Consider the following 18970-nt stretch of genomic DNA (forward strand, 5'->3'; position numbering starts at 1 on the left):
ATAGTTAAAGGATAATTATGGTTTATTTAAACCTCGTGTACTCTCATTAATGTGACCACTGTGACTCTATGTGAGCCATGAAGTCTGGACAGATTTCTGAAGCAGATGTTGAGATATTTCACTGCAGGTGAAGGAAAACTGAAGGCATCAGAATTCTTTGTACCCACACCACCTATAAACATATATGTGATTTCACTAAATGTTGACAATATCAGTGTGGTGGTGCTACAGGAAAACTCAGGAAACATCTGTACAAAAATCCAGTTAGTTCTTTCAGTCTGGAGTGGACCATGCAGGACTGCCTCTGGACACCCAACACATCATCCACATTCTTGACCTAAAAGTCCAGACCTCGCTCCTCCCTGCAGACCGCTCACTTCATTTTTAATAAATGCACTTCATTAACTTCAGCAGCCGCAGTCTTTCAAACAGCCACACATCAGGGAGACGAGACGAGTGTTTCGGCTTCTCGTCTGGTTAAAGTCGCATTACGCAGACTCTTTAAAATGTTGCCATCATCAGACATCAGCTGTTGGTACTGTAATGTGACTATGAGTAGTTCTGCTTTATATAGCGATGAGCTGAGTCTCCAGGAGGACAAAGACAATGAAATAGTGTACGGGAAACGACACAGATGGCTGCCAAAACCACAAACAAAAAGAAAAGAAAAGAAGAGTTGCTGGAGCTGAGACATTCAACCTCTGTTCAGGCCACACTTTGTAAAGACTCGATTTAGTGTCTTCAGTTTCACCCAAATCTATCTGACAAATGAAATAATGTGTATGAACTTTGTGCAACGTTTTAGATTTAAAAAATGAAAAACATCAGATACTTCTGTCTTTAATGACCTTTAAAAATGAGAACTTTGTGTCTTTGTGCAAGTAACAACTGAGGAGAGCAAGAAATTTAGCACGATCAAATAATACTGTAGCTTATAGAAAAAATTATCATGTAGTTAATTTATTTAAATGGTCTCTGACACTAATTATGAAATTATTCATAAACCTGAAATAGCTGCAAGGTGTCTCGGTGGTTAGCACCGTTGACTCACAGCAAGAAGGTTGCTGGTTCGCTTCCCGGTGAGGATACCTGGGATTTTGCATGTTCTCCCGTGCAGCGTGGGTTCTGTCTGGGTTCTCCGGCTTCCTCCCACACAGTCCAAAAGCATGTTGAAGTTAACTGGTGATTGTGCTTAGCTGTCTGTCTCTAAGTGTAGCCCTGTGATAGACTGGTGACCTGTCCAGGGTGTCCCCTGCCTTCGCCTTAAGTCAGCTGGGATAGACTCCAGCCCCCCATGACCCTAGTGAGGATTAAGCGGTGTATGGATGATGGAAGGATGGATAATCCTGAAATAATGTCAGTTTATTAGCAAGTTTGTTTTGATGTTGAGAAGTACTTACTGAACTTAGATTTTTGAATAAACTGTGCATACCATTTAAAAATGGGGAAAACATCTCTTTCAGCCCCAGCTAACCATTATTTTAACTACATTTATTCTGCAGGTTTTTGTTTGATTAATTATTTAGTTGACAAAATATCAGAATATCAGAATATAATGAGAGCACAAACCCAGATGTATTCAGTTTACTACCAAACTAAAATCTGCATTTAAGAACTTGGAGAACTTTTTTTTTTTTTTTGGTAGTTTAAAATTCGTCATATTTATTGCCTTTGCTTTTCTGTGGGATCCACTCATTGGATTGTTTAATCGTTTCAGCTTTAATTTAAATACATATAAAATATGATATGATTTTAATCATTGTGAATTAACTGAATCCTACATTTATTTGAGGTTAGAAACATTTTTAAAAAGTGGAAACTATTTGGCTAATATTAGCTGCAAACTATTTTTATTGTTAATTATACGATTTAAATAACTTTTCAAGTAACAAAGAAAAGGATTACCAACTCTAACTTTTCACTAGTAAGGATTTATTATTTATTGTTTCTCATATGATCATAAATTTGTTGGTATTCTTTTAAAAAAAAAAGTAATTCTTTGGCATTTAGGCACATTTTATAGAGAAGACCTACTCAAGTGTAGCAGCTGATTTTTGACCTCCACGGAGACTAAAGATACACAAAGTAAATCTGAAATAAATTTGTACACACAAACCTTAATAAATACCTCGGAGAAGAGTCACGATCAAACGGCCTGTATGAGGTCAGTGCGTTCCACAAAACCAAATAATACATTTGTTATTCTGGTTGTTTAGTCTGAAGGATGCTGCTGGCATCAGCGCTTAATGCCTGACTTAACCAGAGCAATCCAAAGTAGTGAGGTGTCTGGGTTTTCAAATATGTTTTTTATATTCACAGTGCCTGGTTTATGTACGGATTACTGCTTTGTCATTGCTTGTTTTGTTCAAGCCAAGTCCAAAACACAGCATGGTGCGCTCGATCCCAACTATTTGTAAAATATAACCAAGATTCAAATGTATGTTCTTTTTTCTGTGTTCATCTCTTATCTTTTTTGAGCTCAGGGATGAAACTATGGTTCTGAGTTAGGACAGTGTTGCTTTACTGAACAGATATAGCTGAATTCGAGGTAAGACATCAGGAGCCTCATGAAGAGTCTGATCACCTCCTTGTAGGAATCAAGATAAAAGAAGTAAACAGGCATCAAAACCATCAAATGTGATAATCTGAGCCTGTCACAGTGTGCAACCTGAGCCAGCAGGGACTGTCAAGAGTCAGCATGCTGCACCATCAATAGCTGGACCTGTGTTACGCATGTTTTTGTGACCACTGGAAGATGCAAGATAAAAATAAAATTATACTCCAAATGCCTGATTTGCTGAACATCTGCCTATGATAGACACTACAGTTTGGATCTTAGCTAAGCAGCAATGCACCGAGAAGCCTCTGGTATAAGGTGTTCTAATGTCATATTTGCCCATTATGGATGCCCTTTATCACTGTGCAAGATGGTGGCTAGATTTACATCTGGTCTAGTTTTTAGTTTTTATGAGCACAGTTCTCTGAACCTTGTGATCACACCTCATATGGAGATCCTCATGTTTTATTTTTAATAAAAAGAGTTCACAGAAATGTCCTCCTCCGCAGTGATAACTTGTGTTAGTGTGCTTAAAGGATGCATCACAACTTTTTTCCCATCACTGATTCTGAGACTAACTATCCTTCTGTTTAAAATATGCACAGTGAATCTTGATTGATTCTGATCAATCTTATGGTAATGACAGTTTAATTACACATTCGTTATTAATAGTTATGTAATGAAAACAATTTGGACCAATATAAATGTAATATTTCAAAATAACATCCTAGCGTAAAGTGTAGAAACTGCTATTATTATAACGTTGTTTTTTTAAAAATTTCTAATCCCATAATTATTTCTTGACTCTGTTTATGTCCTCTTTGGGAAGTTCGATATGCTTTAGCTTGAACAGCGCTACACAGGCTTTAAATAAACCATGATTATTATTACAAACACAGCATTTCAATGAAAAATATATTCAGTGGGAATTACATAAACTTTCTTTGGAGCAGAAAGCAGAGGAACTCCTGCCAAGAACATCAGCCGTCTGTAAGTGAACTAGAAAGCGGCCATAAACTGTATCTGTATGTCAAGACACTTAAACATTCACAGAGGAAAGCAGCCAAGTGTTCCCAACAAATGTGTTGTTTTATGATGAGCAATTTAAGTGAAGAATTCCAGTCAAACTCCTAAAATTAATAATAACATATCATTAACTATAACATCATGTTAATGCCTAAGTTATGGGAATACGTCCAATAGCGATCAGGACTGTACTGCAGTCACAGCATTCCTTCCTTCATTTCTAACTATGACTGCTCTGCGCTGTTGGACACAAAACAGCTGTTTTCTTTACCTGAAAAGCACCTGTTCATGATGTCAGAACTTTCTCAATGACAGGTCACTGCTGCAACAGTGTGTCTTCATGCTCAGTTACGTTCTTATAGCAGCTTTCACTGACTCCCCCTCATAAACCTCCACATGAATCCAGATGCACGCAGTGGCCACGCTGTGAACCCAAAACATGGCTTCTTTCCACTGGATTCCTCTACAGGTCAAAGTGATTTTAATTAGTTGAGACCCAAACAAGGGACACAATGTCATTCTTCCAGCTTCTCACTGGCCCAATGTAGGGGACAGGTTTGGACGTATAGTCGTACATGATGTCTAAACAGGGATACAAACTGATATCAGCATCACCGTCGGTATTGGCAGATAAAGGTTTCAAGATTGGCATAGGCCCGAAATGAACACTGATAAGAAGATAACTCCTGTGAGGGGACAAGTTTGTAGTTTTGTTTGGAAATGTTGCACAACATTACATTTGGTCTGCATTGGCCATCGCAATGAGAGCAGGCATAATAATACAGTGATGGAAAAAATCATTAGAACACCCTTGTTTTCTTCAATTTCTTGTTCATTTTAATGCCTGGTACTACTAAAGGTATATTACCTGAAGAATACAATGAACACAACAAAAAATGCAGCTGATTACATCATACCTTATGTCCTATTTGACATGCTTAAGCTTACTTGTATTCCCAGGGTATATAAGAGGCCATTTCATGTCATAAGNAATGCAGCTGATTACATCATACCTTATGTCCTATTTGACATGCTTAAGCTTACTTGTATTCCCAGGGTATATAAGAGGCCATTTCATGTCATAAGCAGCACTGCAGATGTAAAGGTCTAGAGTGGTTTCCTGCTTACATTCAAGCCGTAGCACAACTCAGAAGTTGTCAGCTCTCACATGATGCCAAAAACAAAAGAATTCTATGAAGCCACAAAGGCAGCCATCTTGGTACTGCTGGAAATTGGCACAAGTGAGAGACAGGTAGCGAAAAAACTGAAGATCTCCAAGACAGCCGTTCATTCCACCAAGAAAAAACAAGCCCAACATGGTACTACCAAATTCCTAGCTGGTCACGGCAGGAAATGTCTTTCTACCTCACAAGATGACCGTGCACTCATCCGTTCCTGTGTCAGGAATTAGGGATGGACTGATACCTCTTTTTGATTTCCGATACCGATACCGATACTTCAACTTTGAGTATCTGCCGATACCGATACCATCTCTCCTCCTAAACTTCTTTGGAAATACCTTATTTGCATGGATACATTTGTTTAAGATGGCTTTATCAAAAGCCTCATACTATTAAAGCATAGACTTTGCTCTTCTAAGAAAGGAAAAAACAGCCAAAAGCATGTCTCAAAGTGAAACTGTAGCTGCTTTATTTGAGCTGCAGTCAGACTACAGTGTGCACTCAGTGCCATTCACATATTTAGAACAGATCACAATGACACAGCAACATTAAGCTGCAATTTAAAGGTTACATTACCAAAACTTGGTATTAAATAATAGGACCACTAATAGCCGCTCTCGGCTCTGCGCATGAGCAGTAGTAACTGAGGCCGGAAACGTTGTGACCTGCTGCGGGATCGGATCCAATAGGAAGGTTCTGTCTGCAGAGCCGGAGAGCCACGTACAGGCTGCTGGTAGAGGGCTGGACTCGTCTTCTACGGCCGTATAAGTGCACGGCTTCTAGTTCAGGTGCGCGACGTAGTTTTAAAGGGTGATTTCACTCAAAATACACTTCCAATTTAAAATATATATATTTAAGAAGAGTATTTTTAAGCCCTTACCGCTCCCACATCCCGCCGGCGGGACGTGACCACTTTCCAAACACATTACAGCCAGATGTGCGCATGCTCCACAATCACGTTTCCCGACAACATACACATCAAATGAAAGCTCAGAGTCTCCTCTTTCCGATGATATAAACCTTTTTGACCTGCAGCAACCACAGCGTTGACACAAAGAGCTTTTTGTACAGAAAAGCAAAATGTTAAAATCCAAGTTTTCTTACTTTTGAAGGCTCTCTGCAGCTCAACCATCGCTCATTCCTCACCAGCTTGGTCTCATTCTGTCCCGTAAAATAATTCGGTCCGTAAAACGTATTAGATCCTCAAAGGCACAAATTCCGCAGTAATGTCTTTCCAGCTTGAGATCAGCTCCGGCTGTTTTATTCATTTCTTCTGGCAAAACCAGGCTGAATCTGTTTTAGGCAGCTAGACGGACGTCTCAGCTTTTGATTGACACCTAGTTTGGCCAATAGGAGGGCTTTGGGGGTGAGTGACAGCCTGAAGAACCAATGGAGTGTCTCAGACAGTCAACCCGGTACGCACAAGTAGATTCGACCAGTCGGGTTGCAGACACTCTCTGAAGCTGTAAACTTGTAGCCAATGAGCAGACGAACACGTGGGTGTGTCGGAAGGCAGGGTTGTGTGTGTGTGGCGGTATCGGATCGGCCAGTTACCACTGTGAAGGAAATCATCCGATACTGTAATTTCGGCGCATCTCTATCAGGAATCATCATCAGACCTCCGGGGACCTTAAAAATAAGTGGGCACTGTCGAGAAATGTGACTTGTTTGGCAAGGACAGTTGGAAACTGACTTCTTGAAGCTGGTCTGAAGTCACACAGGGCACGGAAGAAGCCCTTCATCAACAAAAGGCAGAGGAAAGTCTGGTTACTCTTTGCTGGGCATCACAAAGACTGGACTGTTGATGATTGGGCTAAGGTTCTCTTCAGTGATGAATCCAATTTTCAGTTGATGCTCACTCCAGCCAATTTACTGGTTAGGAGGAAGCCTGGAGAAGCCTACAGACCAGACTGTCTTGCCCCTACAGTAAAACATGGGGATGGATCAGTGACCATCTGGGGTTGTTTCAGTATGGGTGGAACAGGGCAAAGGCAATAGTGTGAAGGGTGAATGAACCAGGTCATGTACAGGGCTACTCTTGAAAACAGTCTTCTTCCATCAACTGGAAAACTCTTTCCTGCCTCCAATGACTGGATTTTCCAACAAGACGATGCCCCTTGCCACACAGCAAGGTCAGTTAAAGAACCAGAACATTGGAACCATGCCTTGGCCTCCTCAATCACCAGATCTTCATCCCATTGAAAACTTGTGGAAACTCATCAAACGCAAAATGGAGAACCACAAGCCTCAAAACAAAGCAAATTTGTTTGAATTTGTGCAACAGAAGTGGGCTACTATGGCAGCAGAACAATGTCAGAAGCTGGTGGAGAACATGCCAAGACGCATGGCTGCAGTCCTCAGAATCAATGGTTATGCAGTCAAGTGCTAACTCCTGTGTGTATCATGTGACTAAAACAGACAGAAAAGAAGACATGGAATGCCTAAAAGCACTGCTTTTGGCAGCACAATGCTATTGATGTAAGAACTTAAGTGATTTGGGTTATTATTAAGAAAACCATGGAAAATAGCTAAATATCAGCTCTGAAGTTAAACTCTTATGAGCTATTTTTGTTGTTGTCATTATATTTGTCCAAACAAATGTACCTTTAGTTGTACCAGGCATATCACAATGTCTAATGTCTGCAACAATCCAACATCATATGTGTCGACTTCAGGCTCCTTTTTTTGGTCAACATCATAAGTGCCACAATCAGCCAAATATATTTTTCTTTGTTTCACAGTATAAGCAGTATAAAATACTGAAAGCATTCGGTGGGACACTGTACAGTGTAGCAATTGTTATGTCAATGTTCTCTGGTGAACAAACGAAGTTTCTTGATAACCGAAAATACATCTTTGACATTTCTGTATGAAATTTCCTGGGAATTATCACATACACTAGTACAGATAATAGTAATATCAGCTCTAACCTCAACCACTCTTCATGGATAGCTCCCTGAAACGAAACAGGTTTGAACTAATTCCTGTTTTTCTTGTTTGTTTGTTTCTGACACAGCCACAAACTTAGGAAAGTGTTCAAACTCCACGTCCACACGTGTTTAATGAGAACACAGAGTGCTATTACACCTGTTTGTACTGTCTATTTCCACAGTTTCACCTTAAAGATGGAAAGCAGAAGGACAAGTGGATTCTTCTGTGTCAGAAGTTCATTAATTTTCCATCTGTTTTCCTGTCAGCAGTCACCCCCTGAGAAGCACACAAGGACGAGCTGCATCGCCGGTTCACCAGAGTGCTAAAGATAAATTTCCATCCCGTGTCCTTGTCAGTGGTCCAAGTTCTACAGGTGCAGAAGAACAAAGCTGTTCCACCGTCTTTTTATCATTACAAGTGTCACATAGTGCTGCTAAACTGAGAAGCATCCAACACAGTAAGTTCAAAAAACATCACCAACAACAGTGTGATGCAGAACAACAGAGGAGCCGAAACTGACCTTTTTCACTGCAGACGTGTTGGAGACGGAAAATCAAATTAGATATAATTATTAAACAGAACTTTGGAATTAGATGTTCCAGTTCAAATGCATGTTGGTTTTATTGTGATACACAAAAGAACGGAGCCATCATTAGTAGCAGTGCTGCACAACTAATCTGATAATGATGTCAAGCCGTGTAATTACAGAACCACCAAAGACTGAGTTGTTCAAATAAAAATGTGTGCCAAATGTTTCAATAGTTTAAAGAATAGGCTCTTCTATTCCTCAACAGGATGGTATTCATGGTGAACTGCTCTAACATTTGACATCATTCTGACTAGTTCTGATGACACTATGACTAGTCAGACGTTTTATTCCAGATATCTATAAAGTCATCCTGACTAGTCAAAGAAACAGCTGTCGCTGTCTCAAATGTCACTGTGAATAGTCTGAATTGTTGTGCATGATGCTACTTATATAAGGTCTCCCTTTGGATATTAGCACAGGAAAGCATTTAAACAGCAGCAGTAATGGCAGCTACAGTGGTGGATAAGAGACAGTGAATAGCATCATACTGACTCTAAACTGAGATTTTGTGATTTCATTTACTAAGGTATTTGCTGTTATACTTTATTTTTTGGCTTATTGTCTTTTCTCATAGTTTAAGAAGGACTGGGAACCTAAAAAAGCAGTACAAGAATGTTAAACTCTAAAACAAAAATCTCCATTACGAGTGAAGGTCCTAAATTAAAAATGTTAGTTAAGTTAAAGCAATAAAGTAACATAAAGAATGAAAAGTAAAAGTACACACTACACACTAAAGCAGGACACCTCCTGTAAATGTCCCATTATTATATTACAGGGGGATTTCTACTTAATGTATGAATAATGTTTAAATATGATGACACTACTTCATGCACCTCTCATTGTTTCATCTGTACTAATACATTGCATTTCAAAAACTTTACACATTTAATTGTTGAACTGTCAAATACATGTAGTCATGTAAAAAAAAAAAAGACAATATTTGCATCTGAAATGTAACTAAGTAGGGGTAGGATTTGTGGTAAAATGAAAATAATAAAAGTACAGTACCCTAAATTGTACTTAGGTTCAATATTTGACTGTGTGTAGTGACTTTCCACCACTGAAAGTAATATATTACAGATAAACATCCACAAAATCCTGAAAGTAGCTTCGAAAAAAGTCCATTATGAGCCTTCATCCTTAGTTATAAATACTGATGCATTAATAAGATAGATAAACAGATAGATTTATACATTATTTATTCATGTATGCACATCTGTTGGCAGCGTGTTTCTAGATGTCTGTGTGTGTGTGTGTGTGTGTGTGTGTGTGTGTGTGTTAAATTACGCTAAATGAAATAAATGTGTTTCTAAGAAAAGTTCTGAGCTGCACAGGGCTGCAGGAAGTCAAAGAAAGTGAGTGACTGTCCTCGACCACATCCTGCAAAGGTAACCATAGTTACACCGGAACACTTCCTCTACACTCTGTGACTCACACAAGCGATCGAACTTTAATATAACGGTGACATTTGTGATATACATTAAACCTGACTACTGTAGGAGAAATAGATTTGTCCTGTTTTACCCTAAAAGTTCAGTACAACAAGTCCTAAGCAGCACAACAGCGCTGTCTTTGTGCACCGCAGACGCTGAAGGAAACAAATTAATATTTCTTTCTAAATGCAGCATCCAGACGGCTACCAGCTGTGCACAATGCTGCGTGTTGTTTGAAGGGTCGAGCTGCTCTGTGTGCCTACTTTCATGAAGATGCCACAGTTCAGTCTCAGCAGTGAAAGGCCGATATTAGATTTATCTGAAAAGGCAGATTGCATCTAAATGACCCTTCCTGCAGCAGCACAATGATTCCAGTTCAGGGTCTTATTTTAGTTCAGTGAGTGACTACATGCAGGGAAATTCACAAAGAGATACACAGTGCCCTCTAGTGAGGGAAGGTGCACAGTGACTCTGAGTCCAGTTTTCCAAGTATTTAGGAACATTTTGGGGTCTTTTGTACCTTCTGTCTAATGATACTTCAAAAAGAGTGTTGTACTTCTTATTTAACTACATTTTTTATTTTACAGATACATTTTTTTAGGGTAAGGAAATAAGATTCACAGACATCATTAAAGATTAAAACAGTAGTTTCCAGTCTTTCAGGTGTTTGTTAGCACGTTCACTAAAGACAGAATTTACCTCAAGACTTCTCACAAAATTTGATTTTGATAATAGTTTTAAAACCAAAGAGCTAAAGATATTAGATTGTATAAACTTGTTATTAGCGTTGCTTTTGTCTTACCTGACACGAGACAAAATGTCCCCTGAAAACATCATGTGTGTTCCTCAAAATATTAACAGTATGATAGAATACCATAATATAGAATACAATAGAGCCCTCATTGATGTCTGTAGTTTCAAATATTCAAAAGATATTGGACTTTTTCCATTCGTTTTCAGTGGTCTCCAATTTGGATAGATGTGGATAAAAACTAAAGTCCCTCTATGAAACGCATGAACATACCAGTATATAAAATGGTGTCAAATTATCAGTTTTACAGATATTGGGTTCAAATTTGAAATATGAGTATGATACAAGTTTTTGTTTTTTGGGTTTTTTTTTTATTGACACAGAGTGTGTTTTAGTTCCCATTACCTAATGCTGTTTTATGCACCTTTTTTTTTCAAGAAAATTTAGACGAGGATCAAAAACATATTTTTTTCTGTGTGTACTGAAATGGAAAAACTTTTTACTGGTAGCACCTGGAATGATTCTGATTGCTGTGGCTAAAACTATATTATATTATATTATATTATATTATATTATAAGAAAATAAGTTTAAATCCCCTGATTTTATCTTCTTAAATATGAATATGATCTGGTTTCTTTCTTGCTTTGTGACAGTAAACTGAATGTCTTTGGGTTGTGGACAAAAGACATTTGAGGACTTTTTAAACAGACCAACAGCTAATTGGCTCATAAACAATTGCAGCTCTGCTTTCATCTCTTTTCTTATTCTAATCATTCTAATTCCTCTTAACAGGAATAAGGAAAAATAAAGGCTAAAACCAAGTGGTTTATAAATTGTGTGTGTTTTTTCTGACAGCATAAAAGGGGAAAAAAGTCCCCTGAAAGCCAGGGTGTAGTTTGCATTCAGACTAAATGTATGATAGCTGCAGACTGTTTCTCTTCATTCCCTCTCAACTATTAATGATTTTTAATTTACATTGCAGTTTTAAATGTCAAGTACACGTCAACTTGAGCTTGTTCAAATGACCATATTTTCCTTTGAGTGAATAAGTAACAGTAAAATTCACATTAAACTGGGTACATGCAACACATCGGTAAAATTAGGCCAGAAGTATGTGTGTTTGTCAAGTTAAGCAATAGTACTGATGCATTAACATGAACAATTGAATAAGTTGTCAATCAAAAAGCCATTTTTCTGCACAATGCATGTTTTACTTTTGATGCTTCATGTATATTTACCTAAAAATATTCTGTGTTTCCACTTCAGCAGGATGTGAATTCAGGACATTGGTACTTTTATTGAAACTCCCACAACTGTTAGGGTGCATTTCTACTAAAGATTCACTCAGACTGAAACCAACAAACTTTATTACATACTGCATTTCCTTTTCTTCTTTTTTTCTTTTTTTTTCTTCGTAGCATAATACATCAATTATCAACATCAGAATATATATATGGCTCTGATTTCAAGGTACATAAATCACTCAATGAAATACCCTGTTCGGACAAACCAACAATACAAAGTGCACAAATAAAGTCGCTTCAAGTCAACTGCATCACATGACAGAACTGCTGTTGTGTTTTTAGAAAAGAAAAGAAAAAAAAAACTGAATTAAAGCTTACATTCAGAAACCTCCGGAGGGTCTTCTGTCATCTCGGGACAGTCGTAATGATCTCCTCTGGTGCGCAAACAAGTAATGACCCCATGCATCATTTTAAAATGGCGCGCACACACACACACACACACACTCCCACACAAACAAACTTATTTGGCACCATATTTTAGCATAGAACATAAAATACAACTTGCACAACGTTAGTATATGGAGGTAATATTTGATTTTGGCACGTTACAGAAAAACACTCAAGGTTTAAAAAGTTCATGTAATCCCACTTATTACATGCTCAGTCTTCACTGAAAGGTTTTAAAGTTAAGAATAGAAACCCACTTACTGTATATAGCAAGACCTCCTCCACATTAAAATGGTCCTTCTAAAAGCCCGCTCAGCCAGTTATGAGTAGCCACTGACTAGAGATTCCCATGTAGCGCATGTTAAATGACAAGGAAAGCACCGGATTTCCTTGGAGAGTTCAAAATTGGTCGCAGTTCTTCGGCGCCATAATGAGCAATGTAAACAAATGGCAACAAATGAGTCGAGTGTGACCTCTGTGAACCCTTAAAGCCGAGATGTCTGATCATATATTGCACTCTAGAAAGAATCCTATGGGGTTGTCCTGGCCTGTTCAAACCATCAAACAAAAAGCTGGTATATAGATATAGAATTAATAAGGTATTCAGTAATACTATGTTTATTATAATATCTTGTGTATATTAACATTGATATATAGATTATTTCAACATTATGATATGAAAGATACATATTTATAAATTGCTATGAATATAGGCGGCCGCGACTGTCGAGCAGACGCGGCGCCAGATATAACATAATAACTATTCTGCGATTAGTTTCATCCAAACAAATACAAATAAATGCTTTCGCGCGCGGCTCACGGGGTAAACCAGTGCGAAACTCCATAGTGAATATGAATTGAAGCCTCCCATGCACAGAGAGGTTTCAATACAGGTCGAGACTGGTTTCCAAACAGGCCAGCGTGAACCTTAAAACCTCAGCATGCATGCTAAGTAACAGCAATCTCTGGTAGAAAAATTACATCTCAGTTTAGTTGAATTGGATTTGTGGTGCCTTGCTGTAAATCTGTGAGAGCACACTACAACACTAATCTGGGGCTGCACTGAACATCAATCTGCAGTAAAGAATGTCAACAATGGCCCTACAACAATGTATTACAATCTCTTGTTTCCAGCCTCTCTACCTCCACACACATTTGTATATTTGCACCGACATATATATTAGATTCACATCAGTATTCTATCTTATAGCAGCAGAAACACATACGCACTGTAAACTGTATGGACAGAAAACAAGGAACGAACAATTCCTTCATTTCGTGGAATCTGTGTTGACCTCAATCTGTGGTGGGGCACAGCACTATGTGTTGAGATGTGAGCTAGTGAGCATATCCTGGGGAAAACTCCAGCCATGTATGTTTGTCAGAGACAAAAACACGTGTAAGTTTTATGCCTCAGGCTTGACTTGGCAAGCTGCCCTGACTCCTTGGTAACTCCACTGTATCTTCCACAGATGTACCAAACCACCAACCAGAACCACCGACCCCTAATAGGAACAAATACGCAACACTAACTTTACATGTAAATAGCCTGGTTCCAAAGACATGCAGGCAATGTCCACCATCACGGATGGCTAATTCACTAACAAGTTTAACAACAAACGAGGAACCTTCGTGAAGCTCAGTCGAAATAAGGAGCAATTTTATACTTAAAACGCCAGCGGCATGCATTTTGCTCAAAAACCCAAAAGAAAGAATGCCTGTAATCTTATTCATAACATAACTCCACGTTTGTCTATGCAAATTCACTCGACACTGGAAGCTCACAAAATCCACAATCTTCAAGAAGAAGCATCAAGCCACGTTCTAACTCTATTACAAGTCTACTGCCAGCTTTATCAGAATGATCACATGAACTATCTGTAATCTACAATCCTGCTCTAACACAGTCTGCATGTTCTGCAACATCCCAACCCTTCAAAGGTGGGAGATTTTTAAAAAAAGACACTGTTCACTCTTCATCATAACATCTCTGCTTCAGCTGAACACTGCACTGACCACACGGCACTGCTGCTCGCTTCAGTGTCCTTTAACTGAAAACTTATGTGCAGAACTGATTGCATCACCATAGGGGCGATGTTGTGATATCAAAAGAAAGAAGGTTTTGCACCCAAAATATACAGCGATGACGGCGGTTCTCACACACACACCACCAGGTATGACAAAGCCGACGCCGTCTGGACTGAGCGGCCACATGCAGCACACAGTCGCAAGCATGTCTGTCACCCCAAAGCTGCAGGGGACAGCGAGATGCCCGAGCAGAGCCCTAAAGGGACCACAATTGAGCCGGAATGAAGCCTTAATGGTCAAAGAGCTGCCTGGTTGCCAAACTGCACCACCCCGCGGAGCCGCCTAGAGGCCGGTGAGGTCCACAATCGCTTTGATGAAGATGGTGTCGTCGCGGATGTAAGAGTTCTTGGCGTCGAGCTTGGAGAGCGGGCAGAAGAGCGGGCACCCGCTGGCGATGTTCATCTCGCTGACAGGCCTCTGGAAGGAGGAGGAGGTGACATCCGGTCGAAAGGCATCGATGATGTGCTCCCTGTTGCTCTGGTCCAGCAGCATCAGAGTCACCTGGGAGGAGAGAGAAGAGATTGTGTTTACATGTTTGGAGCAATAATGGTTCATGATATTTAATAAAATATAAATACAACAAGTCATTTGGGAAAAAAGATAGAACGTGGCTCAAATTTCATGGCAATACGCCATCATATGTTAAATGGAAGATGAAAAATGACTGAAGTATAAATAAATTAATGCAGAAGTTATGTATCAAGCCCAATCCTTTAATAAGGCTAGGGGCCAGTAAGTGCAATTTATAACTGATTGTTATTTGCTGTCACACATGTTGTAAAATTGAATAAGTTACTTTATATGTGCAGCAATATCAATATACATTTGGTACATTTTTATTGGTTATGCACTAAGACAGGGCTGCTTGATGGTTAGCACTGTTGCCTCGTAGCTAGAGGCTCCCTGGTTCGCATCCCGGTTAGGACGTCTGGGATCTTTCTGTGTGGAGTTTGCACACACAGTCCAAAAACATACTGAGGTTAACTGGTGATTCTAAATTGTCCATAGGTGTGAATGTGAGTGTGCTTGGTTGTCTGTCTCTAAGTGTAGCCCTGTGATAGACTGGTGACCTGTCCAGGGTGTCCCCTGCCTTCACCCTAAGTCAGCTGGGATAGACTCCAGCCCCCTGCGACCCTAGTGAGGATTAAGTGGTGTATAGATAATGGATGGATGCACTAATAAGCTGCAGAATATAATACATCACATATGCCACTGTTACATAAAAAACACTGGCCCTATTGATCCCAACTTGATTGAACACATGTACTGACTGGAGGTCATTAAGCCTCATGGCAGACTTAAACACTGGAGTTAGATGGTCTGCCTTGTCCAGCCATAGACCAGTCCACTGGAATGCTCTGATTTATGAAGATATTCTTGGTTTGCTTTGTTTATATCTGCTGATCTATATCTGTCAAAAAAGCCTGGGAAGTTGTTGTCTTAAGTCCCAGGATGTATTTCTGGTATGTTTTCCCAGAGTCTGTGCTGAACTGGGAAAAATGCCATGTGAGTGTGCTGCCACCTTTGTTTGGAGCGAGTTACAAAGTTGCCCAAATCTTTAAGAGAAGATCTGACTAAATTATTTATAGCAACTTCACCAAACTTAGAGGCAGAAACATTCCAATGTACATGTTGTGACTAACTCACATGAGCCCTGCACACACACAAACCTTATTTAAATAGTTTTATATCTATATGTCTGTCTGGGTCAGGACACTCTTTTTAAAATAATTCTTACCCTCAATGAGTCTTTGCTAATTACATTTTAAAACCAGGAGAAAAAAAGTTCCTTTCAGAAATATGAGACAATATAGACAAAAAGTACATGACATTACACAATACATAATACTGTGCAACAAGTGTTCTTAAAAAAATAAATTAAAAAAAAGAAGTGGTTGTTGTTGCTCTTCTCTGTTTTTTTGTCTTGTGTTGTATTTGATGTAGAGCTACAGATAAATAACTTGATCGTGCATATTTTTCTGCATGAGGACAAAACAGGTGATTTTCAGTAATGCAACATCTGGCTGTGGTACTTCATTAAATAAAAACGGACACAAGTTGTGTGTTCATTACCTAAAAAGAGGTTGAAAATCCTTAATGAATATCCCCGTTTATCTACATCTTTTACCTTCTGGTTGAAGGGCCATTTGAGCAGAGCGTCACTCAGTCCCCTCATCACCACAAAGAACAAGGACAGGTGGCTGCCACGCCCCGTCCCATCTCCATTCAGATAGATCCGTAGACACATCTTATAGCCATACTTGCTGGTATAGAAGGCTGGAAAGAAAACGACAAGAATATGGATGCAAACTCTAAACTATTTTCTTAACCAGCAGTTTGCCACAAAAACAATCAGTACTTCATATTTGTTAAAGTAAACAAAGTTTCCATGTGCCGATAAGGTCAGCTGTAACCACAGACGCTGGATGTTTACTGCAGAGCGGCTCAACTTTGTCAACCATGCAGCCGCAGAAATACTGTACTGGTTCACAAGGTCTTGTAACGGTCTGAGAACACTAACCAGAGGCCATTAAATGACACAAGTGTCTGTCATGGTGGTCCTTTGGTAGCTAACCCCCCATAAAAACAACTCATTTAACAGTTTGGATTTAAACATTGACATTCCCATGCTTCTTTGTGTTTTTAAACATAGAGCTGCCCGTAGTAAAGAAAATGCTTCAAATTTGCATCAGTGACACAAACTACCAGTTAAGGAAATAGTTGTTTCTTAACCGATGTTGACCATGTCATCAATCGATTATCATTATATCGTTAAAGTGAATCAGTGACTGTCAGTATGATTCCATGTGTTGGCATACCATTTTATATGGTGGTATATGGTGTCCTCACCTGCCACACGGCTAAATTCAACAACATTCTCGTGGTCTTTTGTGAATGCTAACACACAACTAGTCAGAGTGAACGCCTCCTTGGATCCCTATAGTTTTAAACAAAGCAAAGCAAACTGCAGTCTTCCATCTCATTAAACAGTTAGAAGCTGTGTCCACAATTTCCACAGCCTGTGAAGAAGTCTACTGTGTGACAACTGGACGATGTTACCTGGTGAGAACATGGCAGGGGCTCGGCCTGCGATGGCATCTTGTCTCTTTTTGGCGAAATCTGAGATCCTCCAGACAAACACGCCGTCAAAGGTGGTGGCGGACATTTCCCTCAGCCGGCCCTCCATCTCAGCCACCGTCAGGTCCTTCAGCCCCACCGTCCTCTCCAGCTGCCGCACCTGGAAAATAAACACACACGTGGTTTATTTAATATTAGCCAGAAGTAACTGAACTGTAATAGTCTACAACAGCATATGAGGATTAAAGTTATACATTTAGTGGGGAAATGGGATATCGTCTGAGTTTAAAATGGTAAATATTAAAATCTTTTTTGGGATTACAGTGCTAAATGAACAAAAAATAAAACTTGAATATTCTCTGACATTAAAGTTGTACATTTTTGAGAAGGAACTCCCTAAGTTATTAGAACATCACAAGTATTTTCTAATTGCTTAATGTAATTTCAAATAAACAATATAATGTTTAATTTTTTCCACTGCAGAGAAGATACACAGCAAACGACGCTGCGTGTTGTGATGAAGTTGATTCAGCCTTGCAAAGTGAATCTATTTCTCATATTTCTTTGGTAAATTTATGAATTTAATCTCTGTTTTTTTTTTCTCACGAATTTATGATTTGATAATCTCAGAGAATAATAAACTTGTAAATATGTGTTTTTCTCCCATTACTATGATACTGAATAATTCTTTTTTTGTAGATTGATGGAGCTGTATTGGAGCTGATTATTATACAATGTCCTGAAGAATCTAGAAATATGTGTATCATGTCTGTGTGTTCAGATTGACTGAGACATGACTCAGAGCAGGAGGAGAATCACCTCAGTGATTGTTTATTCTTGTACCTTATTACTGAGGGCCTCGATCTTGTCCTGGTCCAGTTTATGCTGACGATTGCTGGCTTCCATGGTGGTGGCGAACCGCTCCACCTCTCTGTTCAGGACACACACCACATTTTCAAACGTGCCGGATTTCACCTCGAGTTCGGTGCACCTGCGGCCCAGTTCGGCCACCTTGGTCTTCTCGCTGTGGAGCTGAAGCTCCAGCGCTGCTCCCACCGAGCTGGGCAGAGGCGTGAAGGAGGTAGACACAGAGAGAGTGGGAGCCAGGGTGGGAGGTGGAGGGAGAGGAGCCGAGGTGGGTGGACCGGGAGGGCCGGAGCTGGAGGATGAGGAGGAGGCGGCGGCTCCCTGCACGGGAGGCCCAGAGGAGGTGGTGCTGAGCTGGGAGACTCTGGCCTCGAGTTCCCTGAGGGATTGTTGGAGTTCCACCAGTTTGTGTCCGGCTAGTTCCAGTCCCTGGGGCTGTAGGCCCTCCATGCTCACTTTCATGCCCATAATGTAGTGCAGCAGCAGGTTGAGGTGCTCATAGGCGTAGGCGCGCTCGTGGTCGTGAATCTTTTCCTTCTCAACCTGCAAAATGGGAGGCATCAGGAGGAAGGTGAAGGAAAAACGTTTCCTCTACTCAGCTGTATAAGGGACTGGATGAATATTAATTTGGGGTTGGGAGCAGGTTACATCTTTTATCTTCATCACCAAGTTTTGAGGCCTCGAACATCAGTGGAATTTCAGGTGTTTCGAGTATGGCAAGGAAAGGTTCCAGTTGTTTGTTATTTTGACATGTTAAAAAAAATTAAAAGTTACTTC

General features: G+C 39.7%; 1 protein-coding gene across 1 annotated transcript in view; it reads right to left on the reverse strand.

Moving 5' to 3' along the window:
• Positions 1–14511: 14511 nt before the first annotated feature.
• Positions 14512–18970, reverse strand: part of LOC103374562 (TNF receptor-associated factor 2) — a 12981-nt gene continuing 8522 nt past the window's right edge. Inside the window, exons 8-12 of the mRNA XM_008304667.1 lie at positions 18650–18736; positions 18170–18364; positions 17309–17486; positions 16377–16525; positions 14512–14749 (exon numbers count right to left, since the gene is read on the reverse strand). Coding sequence (XP_008302889.1) covers positions 14531–14749; positions 16377–16525; positions 17309–17486; positions 18170–18364; positions 18650–18736 — 828 coding nt within the window. The 3' untranslated portion in view covers positions 14512–14530. The remainder of the gene's footprint in view (positions 14750–16376; positions 16526–17308; positions 17487–18169; positions 18365–18649; positions 18737–18970) is intronic.

The sequence above is a fragment of the Stegastes partitus genome, unplaced genomic scaffold (genome assembly GCF_000690725.1).
Source record: "Stegastes partitus isolate 25-593 unplaced genomic scaffold, Stegastes_partitus-1.0.2 Scaffold2284, whole genome shotgun sequence".
In the NCBI taxonomy this organism is placed as follows: Eukaryota; Metazoa; Chordata; class Actinopteri; family Pomacentridae; genus Stegastes; species Stegastes partitus.